The sequence below is a fragment of the Telmatherina bonti genome (genome assembly GCF_933228915.1).
Source record: "Telmatherina bonti genome assembly, chromosome: 12".
NCBI classification, from domain to species: domain Eukaryota; kingdom Metazoa; phylum Chordata; class Actinopteri; order Atheriniformes; family Telmatherinidae; genus Telmatherina; species Telmatherina bonti.
This window is the reverse complement of record NC_136610.1, coordinates 18,846,400-18,874,399: the sequence shown is the minus strand read 5'-3', so window position 1 is coordinate 18,874,399 and position 28,000 is coordinate 18,846,400. Positions and strand designations below refer to the sequence as shown.

Sequence of the window (28,000 nt, the reverse complement as noted above, 5' to 3'; positions counted from 1 at the left end):
GCAAGTATGCAAATGCATTTCCAAAGTGTCAAAGAATTCCATAAAGGTTAGGCTTATGTTGCTGAGGGTCTTGACAAGAATGAAAGCACAAATGCCAGTGCGCGATATATCCTGGACAGTGGTAAACTGAGCGGAGAGTCAAGGTCCACTGAACTTTACTCCGATGGCACAATTAGATGTGACAGCTAATACCATGTTGCATGTGCTCCAAGCTATCACCCCCACTGACTCCTGGGTAACTTGTGTCATAGCAGCAGTGACAGACACTCATCACTTCAGACAGGGCCAGTGTGGAAAAAGTTGATGGGTCAGGAGAATATGAAGCGTAGGGTCTTAGCATGGCAATGAGTAAACAAACACCCACAAAGGCTGGTGCAGCTCTGCAGGCAGAGAACATATCCCTGAAACAAGAAAAGCTCCAGAGGGGATGTTTATTTCTGTCTGGGATGTTAAATCTCCTCCTCCTGTCAGCTTTTCCCTTCAACACTGTATCAACATTATTTATACAAGCAGCCTAAAGCCACGTAAAACTGTTAATTGTAAGCTTTAATTTGTTTAAGTAAGAAGCCTCCTCATGGCGGCCTCTAAGTATTTGTAATGTGAACATCACATCAGGTGTTAGGTTCACGACTTCATTTAGCACCTACAGCAGAACCCTGTCAGTGCCACTGACATAGTGATGGTGTGTTAAACTTTAGTCTTAGAGGCTAGAAATGGAAATTTATGCTTTTTGCACTTTCAACTTGTTGGGAGAAAAAGCCGTTATTCACAATGATTTGAATGAAAAAAGTTAGTATGGCACACCTGACCGTCAGACAGAAGCCAGTAAGTTTAACTTATGATAAGAAAATGAAGAAGAAGAAACAAACATGGAACACCTTCAGGTAATTTCTTTCATCTTTAGATGAAAAAGAATATACAGCTTTTTACTCATACATACTGTCAGGTAATATTTCTCAAATGTTTGGTATGTAGGATGAGTGACAACTGGTTAAATTGCAGATTACGACCAATAAAAGTCCTTTCTTATTATGAAAACTGCACATTTTATAAGTTCTTTGCAATGAAAAGGATCATAACACTGTGGCTTTGTTTAATTTACCACGTGCCAATGTATCAGAACACAAGTGAACCTCAAAACCCCTTTTCACTCAATTCCTCTTCAGCTCGATATTATTGACAAATATTATTTTGCTTATATTATATGGACCTTGTGTGCAACTGCCAACCATGGCAGGTCCCTTCAAGCTGACTAAACTAATTCACTTTGGTTTAAAACCCCTACAAGAGGAAAGCTAACAATTGCAGTTGGTATGCTACATTTCTGCAAAAGCAAGTTAGTCTAAAAATCCATTTGACATGTTAACAAGACCAGATTATGAATTTTAAATATAAGGGGCATTAGAAAAAAAATCTCTATATAAAAAGCAAACAAACAAAAAATATATATACATAAGTGATACAACATTCAGCCCCATTTTCAATCAAAAGTCAGTAAAGTAGTGCAACTACATCCCAACAGATTAATCATGAGGAAAATCATTACCAAGAAGCAGAGAAGCTGCAGTTTGTAATTAGCAGTGAGTGAGTGGGTATAAATACAGCACTAAAACAGACCTCAGACAAGCTCAATGTGTGGCGAGATGGTGTTGTCATAGCAAAGCAAACGCAACAGCAGGATTACTACTTTCCCAGGGTGGTAATACTGTATTTAATTAATTGTGACATTTTGCCTCCCCCACTCTTCTCTGCAGCTGAGTGACTCAAGAGCCAATCAATCATTCCTTACCCAACTCATGACTACAGATGGTCATTACAGCTCTTCTTAAGACCGATACCAGAAGACAAAGGCCTATGATAGTGTGTATTACACCATGAGATACATTGTTTATTGCCTGATTTCCTGTCATCATATGATTCTATTCATTGTGAATGAGTAGTGGAAGAGGTTTGTCTCAGCCTTGCTAGACTGAGACAACCAGTGTGTTTGCCTGTCTTTGTTAAGAGTTCCATGTAAAATAGCTGTAAATCGCCCCTCATCATTGGTTTAAACAAGCTGACATTAAATGTATTGGTCAGCAATTTTTTCACAATATGACAAAAAAAAAAGCACATCTGTTTCACAGCATGCATTCCATAAAATATGCCCATTTCACCATTCCTGAGAAAGACCATACATGCCAAAGAGGTCTGCTTAAAATGGAGAGAATATGTTATGCAACAACATACAATTAAAATCAAAATCCCGCTTAATTTATCCTAAGCAGCAGCATTCGCTAGAGGCAGGCAATGGGGATCCCTGACATTACTTACGTGATTACTCTGGAGATTTTCCAGTAAGCTTGGGTCATTAAATCCAGCCTCTTCCGATGAGTGTGTACTGTGCCTGGAAATAAGAGATGGGTATGTCAAAACACGATAAGAAACTAGATGACAGAACCTCACAATGCTGGCAGGAAAGTGGACCATGTGCTGTCAGCAGATTAAAAAGCGTTAAGAATGTCAGAAGAAAGCCAAATGAAAGGGCTACCTAACATTTTAACAGCTTATGATGCTTTAAGTAAAATAAGTTTGACAGTGTCTTCGACAGACATTTTTCTTCCCACGTGCCACCCTTTTAGAAAAACTCTACCAGAGTCTGCATAAATTCCCAAATTTACATGTTTAAAAGCAATGCAGTCTGTGCTGCCTGGCAGACTCATCTCAATGTCAAATCAGGCCTTGGCACACATAGTTTTTGTTACAACCTTGAACTGGAACTACAACAGCTGTTGCTTACAATCACTAATCTCCTTTTTTTTTTCATTTAAAAAAAAAAAAAAAAAAAAAAATCAGAAAAAAAAATTCCCCACAATATTCTCTGATAAACTGTATTAACATTGTTTTTATTATTTAGAATACACAGCTGACCACATGAAAAGTGCCAAGTGTGGAAAGATCTCTTGGTTTGAGAAACCTGTGTGGAAAAGTTGAAAAAAGGCACATTCAGTGAGCAGTGTGTGTTACACCTGTGGTCATTATGAAAAAGGTATTCAGATTGCGTAGACATCCGTAGACTCCTGCTTCTCACTTGATGTATTGCCTCAACGTAGGCTGATCTTGAACTGTTAATAACAAAGCCAGTGCTGCGTGTTAGCAGTATTGATTTTTGTTGAATCAAGTATTAACTACAGTGCATGGAGAATGCAAATGTTGGTCCCTTGGGCTTCAGGAAAGTGATTTATATGGTAACAATTTGGGATTGTGCCCGTGCTGGCAGAGGTAGAACCATTCTATAAGAACGCAATGTCCTGACATAGGACATCATTATTTCATTATGCAAAAAAAAGAAATGGTTTATACTCTTTGTATATTATATTCATCTCAATTGTTTCTATGAATGCTAAGCAGTGATGCTCTTCTCCTTAAAATAATTAAGTGGTGCATGAGAAAGAAAGTAGCTAAATCAAATCTGGCTACTGTGGAAGGTGACAAAAAAATGTTAGTGTTTCACAATGGGAAAATACATGATTTCTATAAAACTTGTGATGACAAAAAATGTTTTTTTGGCTTTAAATTTTTGTAAGAGTGGCTTAGGGCAGTGTTTTTGTTTTTTTTTTTCATTTAGCTGGTTGTCCAGCAAGGATCGATCTGTGATTCTTTGATAAATAGAGTCCAATAGATCAGGCAGACAGCAGCTTTGCCAGTGGCATTAGGGTCCGGTAGATATGTTACTGCGGCTGCCATTTGCAACCATAAATCTGTCTAATTCCACAGAATATGCTGCTTAAGTCCGAGAGAGACAACTCGCCAGCGTGCTTGTAATAGTTCCATGTTCTGCACAGAAATCCGACATTTGAGGGAAGGCAATAAAAGGAAAAGGTAGGAGTGCAGTTAAAAAGGAAGACCAGAATCAATACTGTGTCATACACCCACACAGATGTGCAGCAGGTTTGGAGAAAATCAATCGAGTTTTATTAAAATATAATTTTTTGCATTTCTAGTCATCCTTATGTACATCTCCATGTACATAAGGATGAAGATGTTTTAACCAGTTTTAAGCTTTATCTGAAAGGATGAAGTGTTTTGTTTTGTGTGCCCCAACATTTGTAGCACCATTATCATTGTTTCCAACACCCACAGAAAATAGTTTTTCTCCACAGCAGCAGTGTTGTAGCTTGCCTTCTCCATTTTTCTTGATGGAATTTTTGAGGTATGACAGTGGCCGAAAGGGATGGTAGGTTATTGATTATTCTCCGGGACACATAGGTCCTGGTCACTGTGGGAACAAGGGTGCTGGCTGTTTACAGTCAATAAGCAGGGATCAGTTCCAGATCAATTGAATAACACACTGTCCTGTCCTGTTGTAATCAGAATGTTGTAGTTAAATTAGCAAGCAAAGGCTTGCTCAAAAAATATACCAAGTAAAATACACTTATTTAACTCCAACCTAAAACCATAAAAGATCCAACTGAGCAATATCAGTGTTGAACATGAAGAAAAATGCTTTCAAATAAACTGACACCATATTTTTAATGAGCAACGTTCAACAATTTGGTGCAAGTATAGAAAACAGGCTCCTATTCCTCATGCAAAATGGATCAGACACACCCATGCTGCAAAACTTAACAGAGGCAGACGGATCTGAGATGCAGGACGGTGTGGGGCAGTGCGCTTCATGAGTGTAGGAAATAGAAAATATGAGTGGTTAAAGTAGCTACCATCTCCAAAGTTAGTTTGATGTTTACATGAAAATGAGCTGCACAGCTTTAGTCTCCAGACAACATACAGTAAAAGCTACAAGCTTGGTTCAGTACGATCTGCTGATTCACACACACCTTCACAGTCACAATACTAAAATATATAACTCAGTAGTTATTGATTAATTATATCCATAAATATAAAAAAAGACAATTTATTTATCCACATAAACATATACACACACTGATTAAAAAGCCACATGTCAAACATCTCCCAAGATAACAATGAAAACACAAACACACTGAGGTACATTGTTTCAAGTCACGATTTCCACAAGGCAATGAAGTACTAATACGTCACAAAAGCAGAAATAAGGAGCTATCATTTCCAAGCCATCATCTTACCAGTCATCCTCTGCAAAACTACCCTCCTCAGCTTCAGGTACGTGACTGTAGGAGCGAAGGTGGAAACAAAAAAGCATCTTGTTGACAAAATCTTTTAAGACGTTCTAGTAATGTTTATACGCCAGGACTGGAGATAAAATGGAATTGTTTATGAGGAAGTTAAGGAATGCAGGGAGATCACAGCAAGCTCTATGATCTACTATTTCACATAACTATATGCACTTACTGTAACTGCCAGGAGCTACATATACGTAAACCAATACAACATTTAGCTAAGCACTAAGACCGAAAATGGAAATTACATTTATTCCAACATCAGTGTTGTTTGATTTAGTCTAAATCTAAAGAAACTGGAAAAAGTGTCATGGAAATATATGTAAAGTATTGCATTTAATTTTAATTTATATGTGGGTAAACTAAAGATGATGCAGTGTTTTCATTAGTCAAATCTGTAAGTACTGCTAAAACTGACAGAGGAAGACACAGCAGCATCACTAATCACTACAGCATAACTAAAATACTACTTTAAATTCAACTATTTAAATATAAGAAACAACATCATTTTGACATTCATTGTAGCACTCTTTACAATATTATATAAACACTGGCAAGACATCATTAAGAAATTTAATTCTAACTTTTATCATTTTGTGCAAAGCAGTGCTGAGTGCATGTAAAATGGTTGCATGCATGTTAAAAACCATCGAGCTACAAAGATGGTGAAAGTATATTAAAAGAAAAAGAAAGAAAAGCAAATGTGCTCAACTTTTGCCATCTAACTACATCAAAAATAAAATGTGTTTTCACTCTATGGTCCTAACACGCAGCAACCAGAAGGGTTCTGAACATTTCCAACAAAGGTTGGGTTGGAAAGTACTGGACCGGTACTGTTTTACCAAGAAATTGTACAACATTTGTCATCATTGTATTTCTCATTCAGAATTGGACTCCAATCCAGCAGAATTAATTAATGTCTACACCCTTGGGGATGGCTTTATTAATTACAGCAGCACTTAATTTGTGGTGAGGAACACATGAAGGCAGCAGTGTCACAGGGTTTTAGTGAGTGTGTGCGCGCGCTGTGACTGAATTAGAAGTCATGTTGCTTAGTAAGAAATAAATGCATACTTGAATATTCATTTGTATTTAAATATCTATGTCCTATTACTGCACTTAGTCAAATGATTTATGGTTTATGTGTGATATTCTGTTTCTTGATGTAGAGTCTTAATGTTTAAAAGCAAACTCAAACAAGTTAACCCCAGGATTTTAAATCTAAATGTAATATCAGACAGTCAGATAAATTGATCTCTAGTTCCCTGCAGACTTCAAGTAAGCAGAGAGCATCTGGAAACATTTATTATAAGAAAATGAAAAAATAAGTTGTTTTTGAGGTGGATAATGAAGATAGTAGATTTTCTGACCCAGTTAATAGCTTTTTAATCTCCTCTCTTTTGTTATGGATACTCGAATAAAGAAGACAAGCAAACCAAATGAAGGCATAAACAGAACCTGTCCTCCTTTCTCCTGCCATGAAACACTCATCCATATGTATTAGATTCATAGGAGAGAGCCCTCATTTCAGAGAATCAAAGAAATATGTCTACTTAAAAGGACAGTCTGCTGTCTAACGGGGGAGGTGTCAATCCCCGACCGCCAGTGATCTTGACCCATTTAGATTACACTCAAAAAATAAAAATACAAAAAATAAGAAAACATATCTATAAGATTTAAAGTGATCATATAATTAACATTTAAGTAATTGGTTAAAGGATTACTGTTGACCAGGGAACCTCAAAGAGAAGCTGTCAATGTCCATGATGGGTTAACAATCACAGTCCAAAGAAAGCTGAAGCAAGGAGAAATTCTGATAAAATACTGTTGTTTTCCACTTCATGAGCTTCCCTTTTAATACAATCCTAATGGGATTCATCATGTACTGTCACGCCAGCACTTGCTTTGGTTCTCTGAAGACATTTTGTTCTTTCACTTGTTCTGCATCCACTGAGGCTAACTGTCTATGACAAAATTCAAATTAGAGGGGAAAACACTCAGGAAACCTATTAAAATAAAATCTGACAATATTTTTATGTCTATAGAGCTGATAAATAATTACAAGCTTTGACGTGATTTATAACACATATTCATATCAACACTGCTGCTCTTTGGACCACTAACAGAAAAAAAAAACCTAATTCAAGTATTCACAAACATCTCCAATCTCAAAGTGTTGAACAAGCCCCTGAAAAGAGAATAATGTCAAGAGTCTTTGCTTGCAAATGTCTGTCCACGTTTTATTTATAGTTTATGAAGAGAGGAGCATTGATGCAGCTGCTAATGAGAAGGTGAGGGAGGAGAGAGAAACAGCAGATGTAATTTGATGCACACTCTGCATTTAATGAAGGTGATGTGGGAGGCGACGGTAGAGGATCTGAGCAGGAAGGCAGGAAAAGTGAAATGAGAGAGCAAAACAGGACATACCCATAGGCCACACCAGCAATGGTGCACTTCTTAAACTGCATCACATTGCAGGTCAGCGTTCCCGTCTTGTCAGAGAAAATGTATTTCACCTGCATGGTGGAGAAAGAGTTTTAAGACTGCAGAGGTAATTCTAAAAAAGGAGAAACATTTCAAATAAGAATCACTATAAAATCACATTTACTATTAGGTATTTACCTGGCCTAATTCTTCATTCAGATTGGAGGTGCGGGCCATAGCTGGTGTGTTTGTGGGCTCATAAAGCATATCCGTGTCCTGAAACAAATCATACAAGAACAACAAATTAAAACCAAGAAATTGCAAAAATTTTCTAAGTGACAAAGCAAAAAACAAAAAAGCCAACAAGCTGAACCACTTAAGACTATGGGAAGTAAAACCAGCAGGAATGTTGTTGAGAATGACTTGTGTGGGTTCAATTTAAATTTTAAAGCATAAAAAGGGATTCAAAATTACTGAGGGAAGTTAAAATGATTCTTCAGCTGAAATACATGGAAAGGTTTACCTAGTTAATTAGGTAATGCAAAAGGACATTTCAGGTTTTTATTCATGTTTCATATCATATAGATAGAAGATGGAATTGAACTCCACTGTTGTCTGCAAATGTCAGTATGTTGTTTTTTTTCTTCTTTGGCTTTCAGCTTTTTGAAGGCAGGATGTTGAGCTGCAGGACTTAACATTCGAACGTTAACTTAAAAAGTAAAAATTACAGTTTAGAAGTTAAAAACTTCATAATATGAGACTTTAACATCAGAAACACAATTAATTAAACCCTTGAAAAAAAATGTAATTACTGCATCTTTGCATGACAATATACATTGTTTTGGTCTTATTTCCTGCACATTTCTGCAAAATGCAGATTTTTTTCTGCAAAAAAAAAGTCATACTGCAGATGCAGAATTTCAATGCATTTAATGTTTTGTAAAATTTATAAAATGTTAAAATTTTGAAGACTGTTTTGCTAACAAGAAGCTTCACAGATGTCATCATGTAAGATTTGGAGTTTTTGTATGTAAAGTAAGACTGCTTTGTGCCCAAATGTATCTGATAATTCCCAACAACGTACTGCCATATAGTATCATTTGAGTTGCCATGCTGCTAATGACAGTGATGTAAATATAATCCCCAGCCTTTAATAGGTTAAATGAGATGCTTAATAGTTGGTTCATTGTTAAGTTAAATTGTTCATTATGACCTAAACTTACCCAATTGATGAAAAAGGCTTGGATGAATTTGATCACTTCCAGTGTAACCAGGAGACTGATGGGTATCAGGTTGTTGAACAGGATAATAAAGGTCAGGAAGTTGAGGCCAAAGTTAGCAGCCCCACCATCTATCAGGAGAAAAGTTTTGGACAAAGGGAAGTGATACAAAAAGAGACTCATAAGAGGTGGTTGGTCAGTATCAGTTAGTTCAATGAAAGTGCCCAAAGCTATTTCCAGCTAATGACCAACATTATCCCAATCCTGAGGATGTGTCGGGTTAATGTCGTGCATTAGCTGGAATTAACCTTTTCTTCCTCCCAACCTCATCCTTTTATAACTCAACCGATTAGTAATCCAATTTAAAGTCCCAAAGATTCAAACTGGTGAACAGGGACTGAAATATCTCATTAGTGTCACAGCAGCAGCCTTGGCATCCAGCATGATCCAGGCAATGAATTCCACAAAGCACTATGCAAAATGATGCTGGTCCCGCAAAAGCCCCAAACAACTGGTAATGATCAAAATGTAACCCCACTAACACCAAACATGAAAACAGGAGGGATGGGATTTACCTTTCCACAGCTTGCAGGAGTTGCAAATGTTACCTTCCTCAACCCAAGCCTTGAGATTAGCTTTGCAGTTGAGAGGGCGAGCCCTTCCCCATGACAGAGCCATTGTAAAACAAAAAAACTGAATGGCACAAAGGAAATGGCAGAATGGAAACTACTGCTACTACAACACATAGGGAATACATGTGGGGATTTTTCATTTGTTTGTTTTAGAAGTGGGGGGGAAGACAAACATTTCAGATGCTGTCAAGACAAGGGAGGGAGATTCAGTCCATAGCATATTCTCGACCAACAAGAAGCGGAAAAGAGTGGGTGGAGTTTGTCAGTGAAAATGTTTTGCCGGTAATGATGAGCTCTACATCACCTCATTTCAGTCAATCCTAGAAGTCAGCATATTATGATACATACAAATACTGGTATCAGATGAGAGAGCAGCACTTGACTGGACCGGAGTAATTTAATATATATTTAAGCTACAAATCAGGACATGAACAGCTGCTGGTCACAACTACAAATCACGGTAGATGTATTTTCTTTGTCACTGTCACAGAATTTTAGGGTGACTATCATAGGTTCCAAGCACAGGCGATTAAAAAATAAACATTAAATTCCTAATATGTTCATTCATTCATTCATTTTCCTAAATGCTTAATCCAATTCAGGGTCAAGGGTTCCTAATATGTTCAAATCAGTTATTTTGTTTGGTTTCATTTTTCTTAGCGTATCGATGGTTTAGCAGTTTTACGATGCATTAAGATGAATAATTGATAACTTTTAAAAAATCATGCTGAAAGCAGAAGTAGGACAAATATACTTTTTTTTCCCATGCTTTCAAATAAAACAGCAATGTTTTGCTGAGATCATCTGTGATGGTTAAATGACTTCATCTATATACAGATACCATTCATGTGGTGGTGTTGGAAAAATTGTGGAACCTGGTAGAAGTTCACAAAAAAAAAACCCAAATATAAGTCATAAAAATATACTGATAAAGATTATATAATTATTAAACAGGTAAAAATGTCATCGTGCATCTTTTATTTACTGAGAAAAACTATCTAATATTGTATATCTGGTTACATAAAATGGTGCCTTTGCTACATTGTACAACTTCCCTCTGCAGCAATAAGCGCAACTTAATGTTTCTTGCTTCTTGTTTCTTTGCAGTATTATTTCATTCTTGCATATAGAACAGTATCAACTTTGGGATGTTGGTGGGCTTTGGCCCTAAATTTTCACTTTACATCCTTTCACAACATGTTCGTTTTATAAGGGTAGATCTTTGACTTAGCCTTTTTTAAAACATATCACAAGTGTGTCCGGCTCCAGTCGTTGGGGGCCACAATTCTGCAGGTGTTCAAAGTATTCTGGTTCAAACACAACTGGGTAAAAAATTGTGCAGAATTTCACTGGTCATTGGATCCTGTTAATGTGAGTCAGGTGTGTTGAAGCAATGATATACTGAAAACATGCAGGACAGTGGCCCTTAAGGACCAACTTTGGATACCCCCGATTTATTTTCAACTTTCATATAACAAGTGTGATCAGTAAAGGGTCACTGTATTGTAGTATGATCCTCCAGACAAATGTCTTCACACTATTCCTACTGTTTCCTGTTCAAGTCACTGGTATGATTTCCAATTTGCCCTTCCATTACACCACCATCACCATGCTTAAAAGACAGGATAACATTTGGTCTTTTGCCTGTCCAGGTGATCTTTAATAAAACGGCAAATGATCACCTTGGTAAAGTACATTAGAATTCACTGAACACAACTGACTTACGTATCCCCAAATAAAGCCCTAATTCTTGAGGTTTACATGGTTTGGCCACTCATAGATATGTACTACTAAAGGATTTTCCTCAAAAAATGATTAAAAAACAATATTTTGCCCAATTGATGTTCTCCTTAGAAATGTTTAGGACTTGTGTTAATATCAGATGACATTTTAGATTATTTATGAAGGAATTAAAAAATAATGTACCAAAAGGTTCCCCAACATTTCAGGCACCACTACAACAATACTAACTAGCAAAGTTAGTATTGTTTTGTTAACAGAGCCTGTGTTAGCTGTATAGTACATAGCAACCAGTCAGCACCTAACAACACGTCAAAGCCAAATTTGTTATCCAACCAGCACATAAGGACTTCTCCGGTATGTGAGCATGTGACATCAGTGCTGGGCTGAACACTTCTGCCTGCATTTATGGTACAAATGCTAAAGAGTGGTTCAAGTGTGAAACTTCAAGTAAAATGAATGGTGTGAGTAAAGTGAATGTTTAAAACATGACAACATGTCCACCTCTCTTTTATCACAGATTGGATAATATGCACTGAACAGAGCCTCAACAACTCCTTATGGAAGTAAAGTAATTTCAAAGATGGATGCTTGCTTTATTACTTACAGTTCCCTCATCTGTTTGTTAGATGATCTTTTAGGGGAAAGTTTTAATCCCACTGAAGACAGTATTGAAACTTTAGGAAACCAATAGAAGCCAAAACAACATTTCATCAAAAAAGGACGATGTAAGTTGTAATGCAAGCTTAAGTTGACCAGGGCACAACCTGTCCTACACAGGCCTTTCAGGGAACAGAGTAATGGCCAAAGTATCACGATAATCACTTTGCATACCAGGTTCAGAACTTCATCCCATAAAAATGTGTGCCACAAATTAAGTAGGTAGTATCTTAAATGGTATTTAAGTCTGGAACAGTAACTTTAAGAGAGATATTTGACATTGATGATTTGAGAATCAGAGTAAATTCTAAGCAGCTTTTCAACCCTCTCTCTGTCTGTCCTTAAAAAAAAAAACAAAAAAAAAACACACACACACACACAAGAGAGGGGGGTAGAGGCATTCAGAAAATGTCAGCTTTCGCCCCTTGGGTTTAAACATGTTATGCACGCTGTGCTCAAACCATAAACACAACATTGAAGCTTTCTGCCATGCAAAGCTTCCGGAGTTCAACCTTGTTTTGTTTGCTTTGCTTCATTTTTTTTTTTTAAACTCAACAATTGATATCTTGTGAAAAATAAGAAGGAAAGAAATGATGGTCTGAAGCTTGGAAACTGCAAAGTGTTTAACGTGGCAGAAAAGAATGGAGGAAAAGTGAAACACTGTGTGCATCAGCCACTGAAACTAGACGAAGGTATAAGAGAGCTGGAGGGGAAAAACCTATTGTTGGATCCCTGGTATGTGCTTGTCCATGGCATGGGCCCATACAAAGTAGGGCAACCATATAGGGGACGAGGGTAGGGGGCTTCATTTGCTTAGCAAAGGCAGAGCTTCAGTAAGGGGTTAATAAGGAAGGGTCATTCACGGATGGCCAAGGCTTTTAAATGGTTGTTACCTGGAGCTGTTAAAAAACGACAACAAAGAAAACAACAAAATCAAACAGAACATTAGAAAAGAACAAAAAAGTACAGCAGCGCAGTGATATTCAACCATTTCTTTTTCAATGAGATTCATTCACAACACATTTATGCATGTCACTGCTGTGATTTCACAGTTAACAGGGGGTTCACTTATTCCCACATTGCCACATATTTCACTTGTGATACGAAACATAATTTAACTAAGGCAACATAAAACGAAACAACACATACCAGCATTTAAAAACTTAAAAAGACAAAGAAATAAGCTGATATGAACAAGTGAGATAAAATATGTGGAATATGTTAAGGAGGGAGGGCTGGTGGGACTCTTACAGTTGAGATCCATGTACCAGGCGTCATTGCCGTACTGGTACTTCCAGATGGTTTGGCCAACGGAGCAGACAAGAGAGATGGCCAGCAGGCAGCCAAACAGCACAAGGATCTGAAAGTTGGTAATGCGCTCCACGTTGGACAGCTTCAGAGGAGGCCGTGTGGAATTCTGCCAAGTAACAGTTACAGTAAAAACAATAAAAAGGGGAAGTTCAACAAATAGCTGTGGTGCATTTCTGTAATGTAGAAAGAGCGTTCAATTTATCTAAACCATTGTTGAAAGACACTGAAAATGAGTATTTCACCATGAGCTTAGCAGATTTAGGTCTTAACTAGCATATTTAATAAAAATTTAAAAAAAACAAAAAAAAACACCTAAACTAAAAGAAAGTAACATAAAATAAAAAAATCTCTCATTGTATGAATTCATCAGATTGTCTAAATATAGTTTTACCTGCATGAGCTTTGTATCATGTCCTGTGTAGACTACAACTCCATGGACCCACTGTGTATTCCTTAACTGGGCTCCTCTCAGTAAGATCTGGTCAGGACCCAGAGGTACTGTGCTGTTGTGAGAAACATCACTGCCGTTATTGTGTGAACATTATTTCCTTCTATTTGCAAGGATCTGCTCAGAGCAAGCTTAAAGGGGCAATAAGCAAAAATGTGTTATTTTTGGAATGAAGGAGTGAAAAAATCTTTATGTGAAGAACTACTGGTGTGATTTCATCTACATTACAGCACTATATCACACACCACCTCCGTTGATCTCCAGCCCTATAATAACAAGCTAGTCTAGTTGCATGTTCATGTACATTCAAGTGAATCGCACCCTGCTCTCTCTTCTCATGACCCTCGGCTGGAAAAAGTTGCATGGAAATATATGTAAAGTATTGCATTTAAGTGAACGCTGGCACTTATGTGTTTTTAAAGCAAAATGGACAAGAACAGAACAAAATGTTCACCTGAAGATAACCAGAATCCAGCATTAATTAAAAGCCACTATGGTCATTGGCAAACAAGTTATTATATAAAGAACGAGACAAAACCAGATTAAAATTAGTATTGTATTTCTAAAGTAGAACACTGATAAATGAGCTAGTTTAACTCAAAGCTAGCTCTTCTTCTACTGTAGGTAAAAAAAGTTATAGATTATAAATGACTTTGCCATGTTCCACAAAGTGGCCATATGTGTAAGTGGATGAATGAGAGCCATTCATTTGTTTCAGGTGTGTTAAAGAAGGGTTGCATCTAAAAAGTTGGAGGATAGTATCTCCTGAGGACATCTGTTCTACACACAATCGTCAACGCCAACCCATGCAGTTAAACCATCTCGTTATATATATATATTTATTATATATATATATATATATATATATATATATATATATTTATTATATATATATATATATATATTTATTATATATATATATATATATATTTATTATATATATATATATATATATATTTATATATATATATATATATTTATATATATATATATATATTTATATATATATATATATTTATTATATATATATATATATATATATTATATATATATATATATATATATATATATATATATATATATATATATATATATATATATATATATATATATATATATATATATATATATATATATATATATATATATAAAAATATAAATTATTTGCCAGTGCCACCAACATCAGGGCTCCCATTATCCTGTCAGGTCTTACTATGAACAAGACAACTAAATCTAAATTCAAAATTAAGAAAATCATGTTAATATTCCTAAAAATACATAAAAGACATTATCTTTATTTCTAATCAAGTTTTTCTAAAAAGTCTAAATCCTTATTATAAATGAAAAAGGTAATTCATCAAAATAAATAAATAAAATTAAATAAAATTAAATTAAATTTTTAAAAAATGTGAGCAGTCGCAGACCTCTAGAAGGAGACGTACTGCTTTGTATGTAACACCTCTAAACAAACAACTGTATTATTAAATATTACCGTAGCATCTTTTCATTTATCCAACAAAAAGATAAAACCCACTAAAATCTCAGTGTTTTATTTCATTAGGAGAGCATGACTGTCAAAGAATCAGATGTACAGCTTAGCAACTGAGCCTACCTGTGCCCATCCAAACGGATGTTCCCAACAAACTCATACAAATGTCGGTTTGGGCTTTCACACTCCATCCGCCCAGAGAGACGCACCAGGTTGTCAATGTCCTTTATTTCAGCAGTCACTTGTAGACCCTGTCGTTGTGATTGCAACAACAGTAAATATGTTACTTTTAATTCATCACAGTATGGTCAGTAACTGTTGAATACAAAGGCTGAAACAAGAAAAAAAAAAGATAATCACCTGTCTGATTTTAAGGTTTGTTTCTCCATCCAAATTAGATGTTTCTATGTAGCACATACCCTGTGGTTCGCTGTAGTTGAGGGAGAGGATATAGACACTAGGAGTAGAGTCATGATACTTACAAAGTGCTTTGTCAGTACTGTATATTAAACCTCAACTGCTCATTGTTTTATATGATTATTTTATATTTGGTTGTAAAGCATAAAATACCTAAAATGTAATTTCCCAATTTATTCCCCATTTATAATTAAATACTAAATTGAATTATTTTAAACTGTGTCAGAAAAAAGGGGCGACAAAAATACAAGGAAAAAACCTAGAGCACTGCAAACAAAGATTCTGCATGCCAGCAAAAATTGCCATCAAAATTTTACTGACATTGTCTATTAGATGTCCAAGTAGACATCAAATGGACAGACAGAAGTTCTTTGTTTGGTGCTTCTGCATCCCCTGAGTTTAACTGTCTTTCACATCATGTTAAAAGATACTGTAAAGAGACAGAGAGTGAAAAAAGAGAGGACACATCAGAGTTGGGTGAGCAGGCTTACCAAGCACAACAAACAAAGCAAATGGACCTCGGACAGACTTACGATGCAGGGACACAGAATGCATGTGGTGGCTAAAAGGGGAGACGGGTTGCTGGTTAGCTACTCTTCTGAGTCATCTATTCACACCAAAGACACTGAAACGCAGTGAGGGGTTTGGGATGCTGCTGTAGGTTCCTGAATACGTTTTAATTCATTAAAATGAGCATAAGTCTCCTCTTGTGATGGCCGGGAAAAAAAAACTGCATAGTTCATTAAAACATACTGCTTCAATACTGTTTGTAAATGACTTGGCTTTATGTCAGCTCATTCAAATAGCAGCAATAAGTTGTGGGAGAAAGTAATAATAGAAATACAAGATGATTTCCACTTATTCATCTTGGAAAGTGTTGGCATGCAAACTCAACTCAAATGAAACCATTGCATTCAGGATGCCATACAAGCCATGCAAAGGCACAAATATGGAAAATTCACACCCAAAAGACAGCATGTATTAGTTAAAGCATGTGCTCCTGACTGGTAACGCTCCATGTCTTTATTCATTGTAAGCAGTGTAAAGGTGTCAGCTAAGCTTTAAAACTACTAGAGAAATAAAAAGCCAATAACATGGCTGCCAAACTACAATTTAGAGGACATGTAAAAAGATGTCAAATTGTTCTGTCTTTACTAACTTTACTGACATTTGGTCTTCATCAAAGAAAAAAAACTAAATTAAATAGAAACATGAAAAGAATAAAGATGACACTCCCCTTTATTCCTCATGAGACCTAAAACGTCTCATCCCAGTTGGTACACACAGCCCTCATCTCTCCCACCGCTGTTTTGCTGGTGATGTTGCTGGTTTCCTGACCTGGACGACAGTATGACGAGGTCAGCCGGGAGGTGATCCCCATTTGCAGCTCTGACTACTTCCCCAACAGCCACCTGATATTACCAACCACGCACCAGCAGGGGGCGAGACAGAGGAGGTGTGGCAGTTGTTTGGACAGGAGGCAAGAGAGGAGAGGAGAGGATGAAAGGGGGAAGGAGGAGGAATGGAGAGGATAAAAAACAAAACAAAACACAAATAGACAAACAAAGAACATATAAGGGGAGAAAGACAACTGGTTCAGTTTTGGGGAGATGTGAAGAGCACAATGATCAGTCCTGCATGGTTGGTCATCTGTTCTCCTTTTCACTTTCCATTTAGAAATTATCACAAAATAAACTGTTGTTTAGCTTTAGATGATGAAGAAAAGGAAAAGTTTGTGCTTTGTTTGTTGGTACACTGATTAGATGACCCAGTCTATATTTCTAGTAACCATAATACTGATCCATTTTAGATCCAAATGGTTTTTGAAAAGGCGAAGGAGATAAACAGGTTCATGATGACATGACTGGTTAAGTCTAATCCAAAAATCAAATCACAACAACCTACCTAAGGAAATGATGGTTGCCACATCAGACAAGCGTAACTTCATGTCATATGCAAAATATTTCACACCAAATTAATAGCATGATTTTTTTTTAAAAAAACAAAAAACAGTGTTTAATCAATTTTGGAGATTTTGGCTTGATGTGTTTATGAACCATCACTTCGTTAGGAGAAGCTGGGAGAGCAAGGAGACAAGAAGAAAGGAGGGGAAAGATTCCCACAGCCTGGCAGCAGGGTGGTCTCCTGTACCTGGATGATAAAATGACAGCATCCGCAGGAACGAAATCACTGCCATTTATTCTAAAAATATCGCCCACTTCAACCTGTGAAAATAAACTGGTTACCCACAAAACTACACAGAAAATGCACAATCAATATCAATAAATAAAGAAGAAAATAATAGCTGTAAAAAAAAAAGAGAAAGGTGAGCTTTAAAGCACAGAAACATAAGACTGATGAGTAGACAATGATGAAACATGCGGAGTCTTCTTTCCATTAATGATGAACTCGGCAGATTTTCTATCAGACAGTGATATACATAAAAAAACAAAGAAAGAAATTAAATCACACTCTTGTGTTACGTTCGCATGTCACACAAACTTTAGCAACATGAACATAAAATCTATTCTAAACCAAGCAAAACAACAAATTAATGATATAAAACTACAAGTTTCTTTTTCCTTTCTTTTAAGCTGCCCTGAAAAAGTAACATAACTAGAAGACCAAGTAAAAATTTGGGACAGAAGAAGCTTCTACAATATGCATGGAGAAGAGGCAAAAAATCCTCAATTATTTAAAGTTGGGCTTTATAAAGACTCTTCCATGCGTATACTGACATGAGAGTTCCTTCAAGTAATTTCCTTTTTGCTGTGATGAATTCATTAGAAGGATCATAAACAGGAACAGTTCATTATGATTTTAAGTGTAGCTGCAACCATTGCAAATATGTATATTAACTTTTATTCCACAAAAAAACATTTCTAAATTCTGAAAATTGACAGAGAACAAAGAACAAATCCAATTTTCTTTTCTTTCTTTTTTTTCTCTCTTTAAAAAAGGAAATTTTTCTGTGTGCATCATGTCTCTAAGAACAAATGACAAAGGTCCAGCTTACATTGCCTTGTTAAATGCAGAGTGTATCCTCGAACAGAGAGAGCACTGTCACCATTTTGGTCCAGATGTAGCTCATTTATGCAGTGCCTGGTGTTGTGTCTGCACACATTCTGCTTTTAGCTGAGCTGCTGCAGCCATCAAGCTTTACTGTGAGCAATGAGCAGAAGCTACTCTTTGTCCTCCAGCCTCTACTTCTAAATATCATCCACATGGCAACACTGGATTAATTAGCTTAGGCTGCACACTAGCATGAAGGTGTGTGTGAGAGGGATTTCTGCTAACAACAACAGTGCAATCTCTAGTCAAAGTCACGCTTTAGATGAAGAAAATGAGAACTAGGGACAATATGGGTACCTACTTTCTCCCAGTGCACAATCTCCCAGGCACCATTTCTCAGCACTGTAAAGAGAAACATGAGTGAAAGTAACAGGAAACAGGGAAAAAGAAATCATAACAACAGAAGACAAAGCATAAACACAACTTATTTTAGATAGCAAAGGGCCGGTATAATTATTAATATATTACAGCCCCATTAGAAAGAATACAGCAGTTTTTCATGGAGTCACTAAACAGTACATTTTCTAGTAAACATGCCCATTCTTGGGTTATACTTCAGGAAAAAAAATATTTTAAATACCTTGACATTCCTTTTTGTTGACAACACTGTCTGCGTTGTGACGTTTCTGTCAGGGAAGAAAATATTATTAGGCTAAAATACATGTTTTTAATGTATTTTTTTTGCTGAAATAGAGATGTTTATCTGTTATACAAACACTTAATCTTTCTTGTTTTAATTCAAGAAAGGTAAAGTGCACATAGAAGAAAATTCTCCATGAGGAGTAATATCCTGTCTGTGAGAACATACTACAAAAATGACTAAAACTATATGGCCTTCGAAGGCATTGCCTTGCTGAATTTATAAATGCAACAAAGAAAGGTGATGATGCGCAGACTAGCATGCTACTCTGACAGTTGCAGAGAGATGGACCTATTCAAGTCTACAGTTACAAGCTCAGGAAAGATCAGACTTTCACTGACTGGAGAGTGGGATACTAAACACCACACCACATAAATTTCTGCAATAAATTTTGTATTTTATGCAAAGCAGCGCTGTATTGGTACAATCACAGCAGCACGTTTTTACATGTGCAGTCCCAACAACGGTCTCAAATCTTGGTAAATCTGCTTAATTCTGGCCAGTTATCATGTGACAGATGGACCAAATTGTGATCTAAAAACTGTCATGTGCCATCCGAAGAGCTACAGTTCACCTCCAGTGAACAGGTTGATATATATAATAAATAAAGATGATTTCATGCTTCTCTCCATTTTATTTGATGATAACCTGATTAAGTATTTCACTGCAGATACACTACAAATTTGGATTTCAGGCTCTAAATTACAATGAAAAAGCACAATTAGCAGATTAATTTAGGATAAAAACTGATCATGTGTTACTACTGAAGAGCATTTTCCAGTCATACAGCATCTTTCTAAAAACTCCACAAACCACTGTGTGTGAACCGCTCAAATCAACACCATTACATCCCCTCATGTCCTGCTTGTTGGCTTAACAATTAGGCAATCAACTGTGACTTCTGCAGCTGATTCCAAGGGACAGCTTGTCAACTAGCATCATGCTGAGTAATAATGTGTTGCTGCATCCATCTCATTAAAATGATCACTGCGTTTTAAATCTGAGCTCCTGAGAGCAATGTGTGCTGTATTTGATTAGCAAGTAGAGGACATATCCACTCACATTTCTTTTAGAACCTGTTTACTAGAAGAGGAGATCTATTCTAATTTAGTCTAATTCAATTTTAAACTAATCCGGATAATTTGTCCTCACTGCGCATGTTGGGAGATTTAAAAAAGACAGCGTATGAGCGGCACCCTGAGAAAAGAGCAATTCAAGATGAAGAGAGCAGCAACATCAGGATTAGCATCCTTGCAGTGACAAAACATCTTCTCATTTATCCAGCAGCTATCAACTACATCAGATTGCAGCCTGTGGTGTGTAGATTTCTAAAGCAGCAAGATGAAATCATCAAATTCTTGCCTTATTCGCTAATTAATATACATTTAATTTAATGATGAAACATTTCTTTTTTTGTAATATTTTGGGGCTGTAGTAGTAGTTTATTTGACAATAGATTCATATAAAGTGTGTGTATGTGTGTGTGTGTGCTTATAGGGGTTATACGCAGCACCTGACCCAGGCTGGAATTAAACCAGTAGTACTGCAGCAAGGACTCAACGTTAGAAGACGGTGATTACTTTGCCAGGTGAGTTACATTGCGGCCCCATTGTTTCCATTTCTTGTAAAAACCATTGCTTACTTCCCAGTCATCTGTTCTTCTTTTCCATGCTCAAGTTATATCAAACTTGATTTAATATCCTTGTAACTTGCTGTCTCATGAATATGCTTGGTGGCGTTGCATGCCCTCAAGCACTCTCTAGCTATTTTATGCCCAGTTTAGCATCTTACTGGTAAACTTATAAACTTTTACAAAGCTATCTATCAAGCCCTGCACATGGGTTGTCAGTTAATTTTAATAATCAGGACTAATGGTACAGACCTTCCTCTCTCCTGAGAAGTATAGGAATAGGAGAGCTGTATTTATATGAATAACTGTGCAAATTTTGCTGCTTTTCTGTCCTTTGAACATTGGCTATGCCCACCTCCAACACTTCTGTCCCAGTGGACTTGAGAAAAAGGAGATGCACTGTTTTTAGATGATACGTGTAATCACAGTGCAGCACAAGGCAAGTGGCACACAGAGGTTATGCGCAAGTACTGCAGCATAAGGCCTCTGTAGACTTGAGACATACAGGGGAAAAATAAAAGCAGTTCAAGACTAAAGCGGTATCTGCAATGCTACGGTCTTTGGTCTTTCAACCACTTTCTTTTCAGTTCAACTGTAAGGATATAAAGAAACTGTAATCCCGTCAGGAAGTTAAAACTGAAATACTGTGGAGTTCAATTTCACACTAACTTATTCCCTTCTTTGGCGATATTACAAGCTGAAAGAAGGCTGAGTTACTCCAATGAAATTGCCTGACCGTGCTGCAGAGACAGGCAGAAACAAAGCAAGGCACGTGCTGTACAGTGAACGTCCGTTGTGCATGATTCATGAAGTTAGGGGTCGATGTTACCCTGCCAGGTCAGCTTGTGAGGGACAGCACGGTACAGGGAACAGACATGTGCGCAGGTGACCTTCAGCAATAAAGACGGAGTCATCACCATTCCGTTCCCATGTTTTTCACAACAGGCCAGGAGAAAAAAGTGCTGTGCTGGTCCCTTCAGCACACGATAGAAGCTATAGTATAGAGTAACTGCCCACCGGGATTTGCACAGAAGATCACATTGCAGAGCCACTGCAATACAGTAGAAAGCAACATTCTCTGACTTTGCTAAGAAAGATTCCAAGTCCGACATTTGAACATTTTCAATTAAACTTTAATCCACTTCTCTAAGACACAAGAAACTAAACAAAAAGCCGACAACAAACAACAACAACAACAAAATAGAAAGAAAAGAATACTGATCCATTTTTTTCCCCAAGCATCTGTTCAATATTTCAGATTTGCTTGGGGGCAGACCGTTGCTTTGTTTTGTTAGTACTAACTGCTTTTGTGCATGAGCACTCAGTATGTAGGTTAATTGACTGAATGAGTACTCGGGTGCAGTGGGCACAGCTGTGACCCCCCTACCACCACCAAAAGTGAATGTGTATGTTTGCATGTCTGCATATGATGCCATGACTTTAAGTGGGGGAGTATACTGCTGAGGCATCACAAAGGGGACAGATACAAAACTTTAATATTATGCTTATTAGTGTATTAGTGGTATAATTATGTCTATATGTATTGTCTGAATTTCTTTAGGAAAAGTAAAGGTGGTGTTAAAAGCAAATGGAAATTTGGTCTTTAAACGTATGTTGACTAGCTTTTGTTGCTGCTGACTGTGTGGTTATTTCAATTATGGTGCTGCTGATTTGCATATATTCATTTCTGCAGTAATGTTTTTGCAAGGTCAGATGGGGGCTTTAAGTTTGTATAAATGGTGTAAATCAACACTTTTGCACATTACATGATCTGGCATAAATTTAAATCTGGAAAACAACATCTTGAAATAATCTACTACACTAAAAAAAGAGACTTAACAGTTTTTTTTTTGTTTGTTTTTAATGCAAGGCATGAACAAAATAACCAACAAACTTGACATGATTCTTGTTGAAACTTACCAGATCTTCTATTATCTCCTTGACAGCAGCCACCACAAGGATAAAGAGCAGCGGCACCAGTGTGGTCCAACGGCCAGTCGGCGACACATCTGGGATTTGCTGAAGACACAATATTGGGCCAAGTTAAGTGAAATCATGGCAGTGTGATCCTTCCATCCATTTTTCCCCTTCTTATCTGAAGTCTGCTTAAGGAGGAAATCCCAGACATCCCTTTCCTCAGCCACATTCACCAGCTCATCCCGAGGGATCCCAAAACATTCCTAGGCCAGCTGAGAGATGAACAGAACAGCCCATCAGGGAGGCATCCAGGAGGCATACTGACTAGACGCCTAAGCCATCTCATCTGGCTCCTTTAGATGTAGAGGACCAGCAGCTCTCTTCTGAGCCCTCCTGGATGACAAAGCTTCTCAGCCTTTCCCTAAAGGAGAACCTGGCCACTCTGCAGAGGAAACTCATATCAGCTACTTGTATTTGGGATCTTGGCCTTTTGGTCTCTACCTACAGCTCATGACCACAGGTTAGGGTATGAATGTAGATCAACCGGTAAATCAAGAGCTTCGCCTTTTGCTCAGCTCCTTTTTCACCATGACAGACCAACGAAGATTCAGTATTACTGCAGACACTGCCATGATTTGCCTGTCCAGCTCGTGCTCCATTTTTACACTCGTGAACAAGACTCAGAAATACATGAATTCCCCAACTTGGGACACGACCCCATTCCTAACCAGGAGAGAGCAATCCACTCTTTTCCGACCAGGACCAATGACAGAAATCCAAGAGACCAAAGATTTGGCAGCTAACACAAACTGCTGATCAACTTCAGCACTTTCTGATGTGAGCCTATAATACATGCATTTGCATATTTTTAATACAATCTACACTAAAAGAATATCCACTTATTTTCAAAATGTGGACATTTTAAAAATCCTGACTATAAGCTTTAAACGTTAAAGAACAGCATAACTGAGCCAAGACCAAAGGACCCAGCTAGTGCTGCAAGGAAATTTGGGTGAGATAGATCTCATGTCTCTCCCATCTATGTAGATGTTTAATTCAAGGTTGCAACATCGACAGGGCAGGTAATGAAGATTCACACTGGCTGCTTTTCAAAGGACACTGGATGAGTCCTTTCCCATCAACGGAGCTTTCATTAATGTGGGATAGACTGTCAGCTTACATATAAAGACAAAGCTGAAGTCTGTAGAGGATTCTCTATCATCTGTTCTACAGTGGTAAGCTCTGAATATCTGATTTTTGTTCCTTCCAGTCATGTAATAATTGCTGGATGAAGCTTAAGGGTTTCCTGACTCTATGCAGGTAAACTATTCTGAACTTACAGGCAGGCAAAAGAGCCTTTCTTCTGTTCTGTCTAGAGTACGTGGCTATTGTTGAGCTATAACCAATTATCAGATGAGGATACAACCACCTGACTACCAGAGACAAATTTAAAATTCTAATATAAGCCAAGGTAAAACAAGAGACAAAAACAGTCATTTAGAAAGAAGCAGATACTTCAAATGTTATGTGATGTGATGTTACTTACTTAGCATATGATGTGGGTAAGATAGTGTGCTTTCAAAAAAGCACAGTGTTACCTATTTATTATCAGGTTTATAAAATACTGTCTGAGCGTGTGTGTGTGCGTGTGTGAGAGCTCATTTATGTGCATTACAGATGTGACCTTCTTGATGGTTGGTGTCTATTTTTAAATAGTGGAGGGAAAAAACAAAAAATCAAACAGCAAATTTCTGGCAACATGGTCAAATTTGCAAACACACCCAAAGCACATCTTACCTGCAAGAGTGCAATGAAGAGAAAGAAGGCATTGGCTGCCCTCCTGAACTGCGAGTAGAGGAATCGAGGAAGAAAGGTGAGGACATTATATTTGGCTGTGCTGAAGTCCAAATCAAGCAGGGAACACGGCAATTAGTAGAGAAAAGGGAGACAAAAGAAAAGAAATAGTGAGTCACTAAATGTGATCGCATGTCAACAGAAAAAGCAAACCAAGTTACTGTTACATTTCAGTGTCCATTTCCCCCCCTTCCCTCCCCTGTAGTGCTGCAGTTGCAGAGACATGTCTGTGTTTGTGAGTGTGAGCAAGACAAACAGCAGAGGCTCCTGAACTCAATAACAAAGAATAATTAGAGGAACAGAAGCTGGCAAAGGAGAAATAAAGACTTCCTGGCAGATGTGAGCTATGCTGCTCGTGCTGCTGTGGGATTGATGGTGAGGAGCTTTCTATTGCCCCACAGCCAGGCCTCCAGTAGTCTGATTTACAGCTGCATTACAGGGGGCAGTCGGAACAGCCACTTTAAAAGATGATATAAACAATGTTGCATGCCAAGCCACTGGCAATCTTTTGGCATACTCACACTTCAACAAAAGCTTTCAAACAAATACAATATCAGTATGGCCTCAAACTCCTCCACAGGCAACTAAACATGGAGTTCAACAAGTGATGCAGCTAAACTCTTTTTACAACCCTGTACATCACCAGAGGGAAAACCTTCACACCACTCAGGCTTCAACCTTAGTGGCACATACTCAAATGTTAACTTTATGCTTGAATTTTGGTGTATGAATATCATCATCATCATCATCATCACATTAAATTATATTACTTCAACTACCTCTGACTCCAAGGAAATTTAAAAGGAGGAAATTCAAAGCAAATCAAAGGAGAGTTTTATGAGGCAAATACTTCAGTTTTATAAATTTTGTGTCATTTAGGTATTAATTATTTGAGTGCAATATTCTTTATTTTTTTATGCTTCCATAATAAGTCTGTAACATTTTTATAATTATGGTATCTTTAAGAAATATAAGCATTGAAAAGGCAGATGAATGATTGCCTTTTCAGAATCGGGGAAGTTTCACCTGAAAACAAAATGGAGGCACTTCCATCTCATGCAACAAACAGAAACACAACACAAGTGAGGAAGGAAAGGTTATAAGGAAACAAACATCACAAGTAAGATAAGCCCAGATCTTGGATGTCTAAGTTTTTATCTGAGTGTCATAATGAGTCACAACCACCACAAAAAAAAAGCAATTTGCAACAGTTTGATACTTCATTTGTATAGTATTTTCTGTGAGGCAGAGAAAGTCTAAATCAATTTTTTTTATGCCTAAGATTATAACTGTATTACCTCTTACCCAATTTTTTTTTTTTTTTTTGCTTTATATATTCCAAAACTGTAATTATACTATAAATATGTATAAATACCATGTACATTTTTCAAAACCAAACATACCATAGTCAGTTATAATTCCAACGTCAACTGCTGTTGACATTGTAGAACAGCGTCGTGGTGTTCTAGACTCCACGTCGTGCATTATAACCGCCTAATTCACGGCTCATCGTTGTTTAATCCTTACTTATAGAACAGGCGGCACAGCTTGTATCATATGAAGACACTTTGAAGGGATGTTTCCACTGATGTAACTGATTATTTTTAAAAGACCTAAATATGGAGCTATTTTGAATGTTTTATGGTTTTGACTGATTTTTTTATGGTCGGCTGATAGACACATCAATGTTTGGGGTATTATATTAGTTGTAAAGTGAATGTCAATTAGAGTTGGTTTGTCTTGTAGTGTGTGCATTGGATATAAGGCTACAGTGAATACTTCCAAGTGCAAGATTTTTTTTTTAAATATTTTGCAGGAAAAGGCTTAACAGTTAGTATGGCATTGTTTTAACTCCCAAAGGACATTTTTGTAGTGTTGTTTTGTTCCAGTTTACGCTGCATTGTGCACTTTTGCGCAACTGCAGGTCATCTTAATGGTGTACAAGAAGACAAGAAGCAGCTTGAAGTGCTAAGCTTCCGCCTACTCCTTCCACAACAGAGCCAAACCTTTCACATTTCCTCGGAAGAGCTGGTCTAAATAAAACAAAACAATAAAGTGTTGTGATTCCAGTCTCACCTCAGTTATGTGCTCTGAAGAGTGCCTTTAATTTCCAAAACAAATGTCACTGGAGATAACTCAGTTTACATATTTAGTTAACAAAGGTAACAAACAGGTTGAGCAAACTATGTGGATACAAGGAAATGGAGTAAAAAAAATTCTCCCATATCCAATGTAAAGTCATATCCAGTGCTATTGTAATTTATTTAGTCTTGTTTGGACAGTGTCGTTGCACAGTGTGGTCACACTGGCTCACAACTTACTGCAATATAAAATGTGTTTAAGTAAGAGAGAAGCCAGCTTGGATTGTAATAAATGACCGGCCATGTAACAGCAAACATTTTCAACTGAACTAGTAAGACTAGCAAAGGTCTGTAAGTGATGACTGCCGTTTTTAAAGTGTTTTACAGCTAATGAAGAAGCACAGCAGCAGCGGTGAAATGTAATCCTTTTCAACAATAAACCTGAGTTAAGAACTATACTGCAGTATATGTTTTTATATTTATATTTTATATTTATATTTGTCAAAAGGTGGGTAACTTTACTAAATAATTTAGAACAAATTATCCAAAGCCCAAAATGTCATCATAGGTGCTTTCAGGTGTTCAAGCAGTTCCTAATGCATAGTTGTCACCACGGTCTGTACGTTGGACTTAGACATAGTGGTTTAAATGCTCTGACGCACATTGCCTAAAAGTCATTGCTTCCTCAATGTTGTCTCCCAAAACATCTTTGTGCTTTTTCTAAGATTAGATTTTGCTTGCTGCTAATTGCCTATATTCTTCCATCCACATGACTGTCAACTGTGAAACATAGCATTTCTAATCTGTAGTTATTTGTACAATAAATTACTTCCACTGGTGATGCAGGGGAAGACAACTCTTAATTAAAGATCTTACTTCTTATTTCCTCTTACCACACTCACAATCAAGATAACGAAAAAACAGAACCACTTTCTCCAAAACATATCAGTTTGGCTTGGCTTTGATCAGATAATGATATGATGTAATGTCCCATGTAATGTTGTTCAAGTGAGGTTGTATGTATAATACATCGTCTTATGACCCTGTAAACTTCAAATGATTTATCTTCTAAAACCTTAGAACATGTATTTTTTTTATAACTGCACAGAAATTATGACCGTCTCTCCATCTGCCAACTGGTAAACAACTTTCTATTCTAAATCTAAAATGATCTATGCAATTATTTTTTTTTTTTTTTTTTTGTCTTGTCCAGCATTTAAGCAAGCAGACTGATGTTCTGGATGCTGTGTTCTGCTGAGCAAATTTATTTTGCCAAGGGGAACTTTTGTAGATGTAATGATCCCCTTGTATTTCTTGATTCTTATTT

General features: G+C 37.0%; 1 protein-coding gene across 8 annotated transcripts in view; it reads right to left on the bottom strand.

The window, feature by feature from the left end:
• Window positions 1-28,000, bottom strand: part of atp8a1 (ATPase phospholipid transporting 8A1) — a 97,825-nt gene that overhangs the window by 50,929 nt on the left and 18,896 nt on the right. For 3 of the 8 annotated variants that reach the window (XR_013771519.1, XM_079249791.1, XM_079249794.1), the window contains 14 exons: window positions 24,536-24,635; window positions 22,742-22,840; window positions 19,132-19,177; window positions 18,853-18,893; window positions 16,818-16,891; window positions 15,423-15,492; window positions 15,186-15,313; window positions 13,517-13,628; window positions 13,060-13,231; window positions 8,786-8,913; window positions 7,761-7,838; window positions 7,566-7,654; window positions 5,085-5,129; window positions 2,314-2,386 (listed from right to left, as the gene is read on the bottom strand). Coding sequence is in view for 7 of the 8 variants with exons in the window: in XM_079249791.1 (XP_079105917.1) it covers window positions 2,314-2,386; window positions 5,085-5,129; window positions 7,566-7,654; window positions 7,761-7,838; window positions 8,786-8,913; window positions 13,060-13,231; window positions 13,517-13,628; window positions 15,186-15,313; window positions 15,423-15,492; window positions 16,818-16,891; window positions 18,853-18,893; window positions 19,132-19,177; window positions 22,742-22,840; window positions 24,536-24,635 (1,255 nt within the window). In the remaining variant the exon portion in view is untranslated. Of the gene's footprint in view, window positions 1-2,313; window positions 2,387-5,084; window positions 5,130-7,565; window positions 7,655-7,760; window positions 7,839-8,785; window positions 8,914-13,059; window positions 13,232-13,516; window positions 13,629-15,185; window positions 15,314-15,422; window positions 15,493-16,817; window positions 16,892-17,630; window positions 17,705-18,852; window positions 18,894-19,131; window positions 19,178-22,741; window positions 22,841-24,535; window positions 24,636-28,000 lie in introns of those variants that run through there. The other 5 variants (XM_079249792.1, XM_079249793.1, XM_079249795.1 and 2 more) reach the window with 5 other exon arrangements.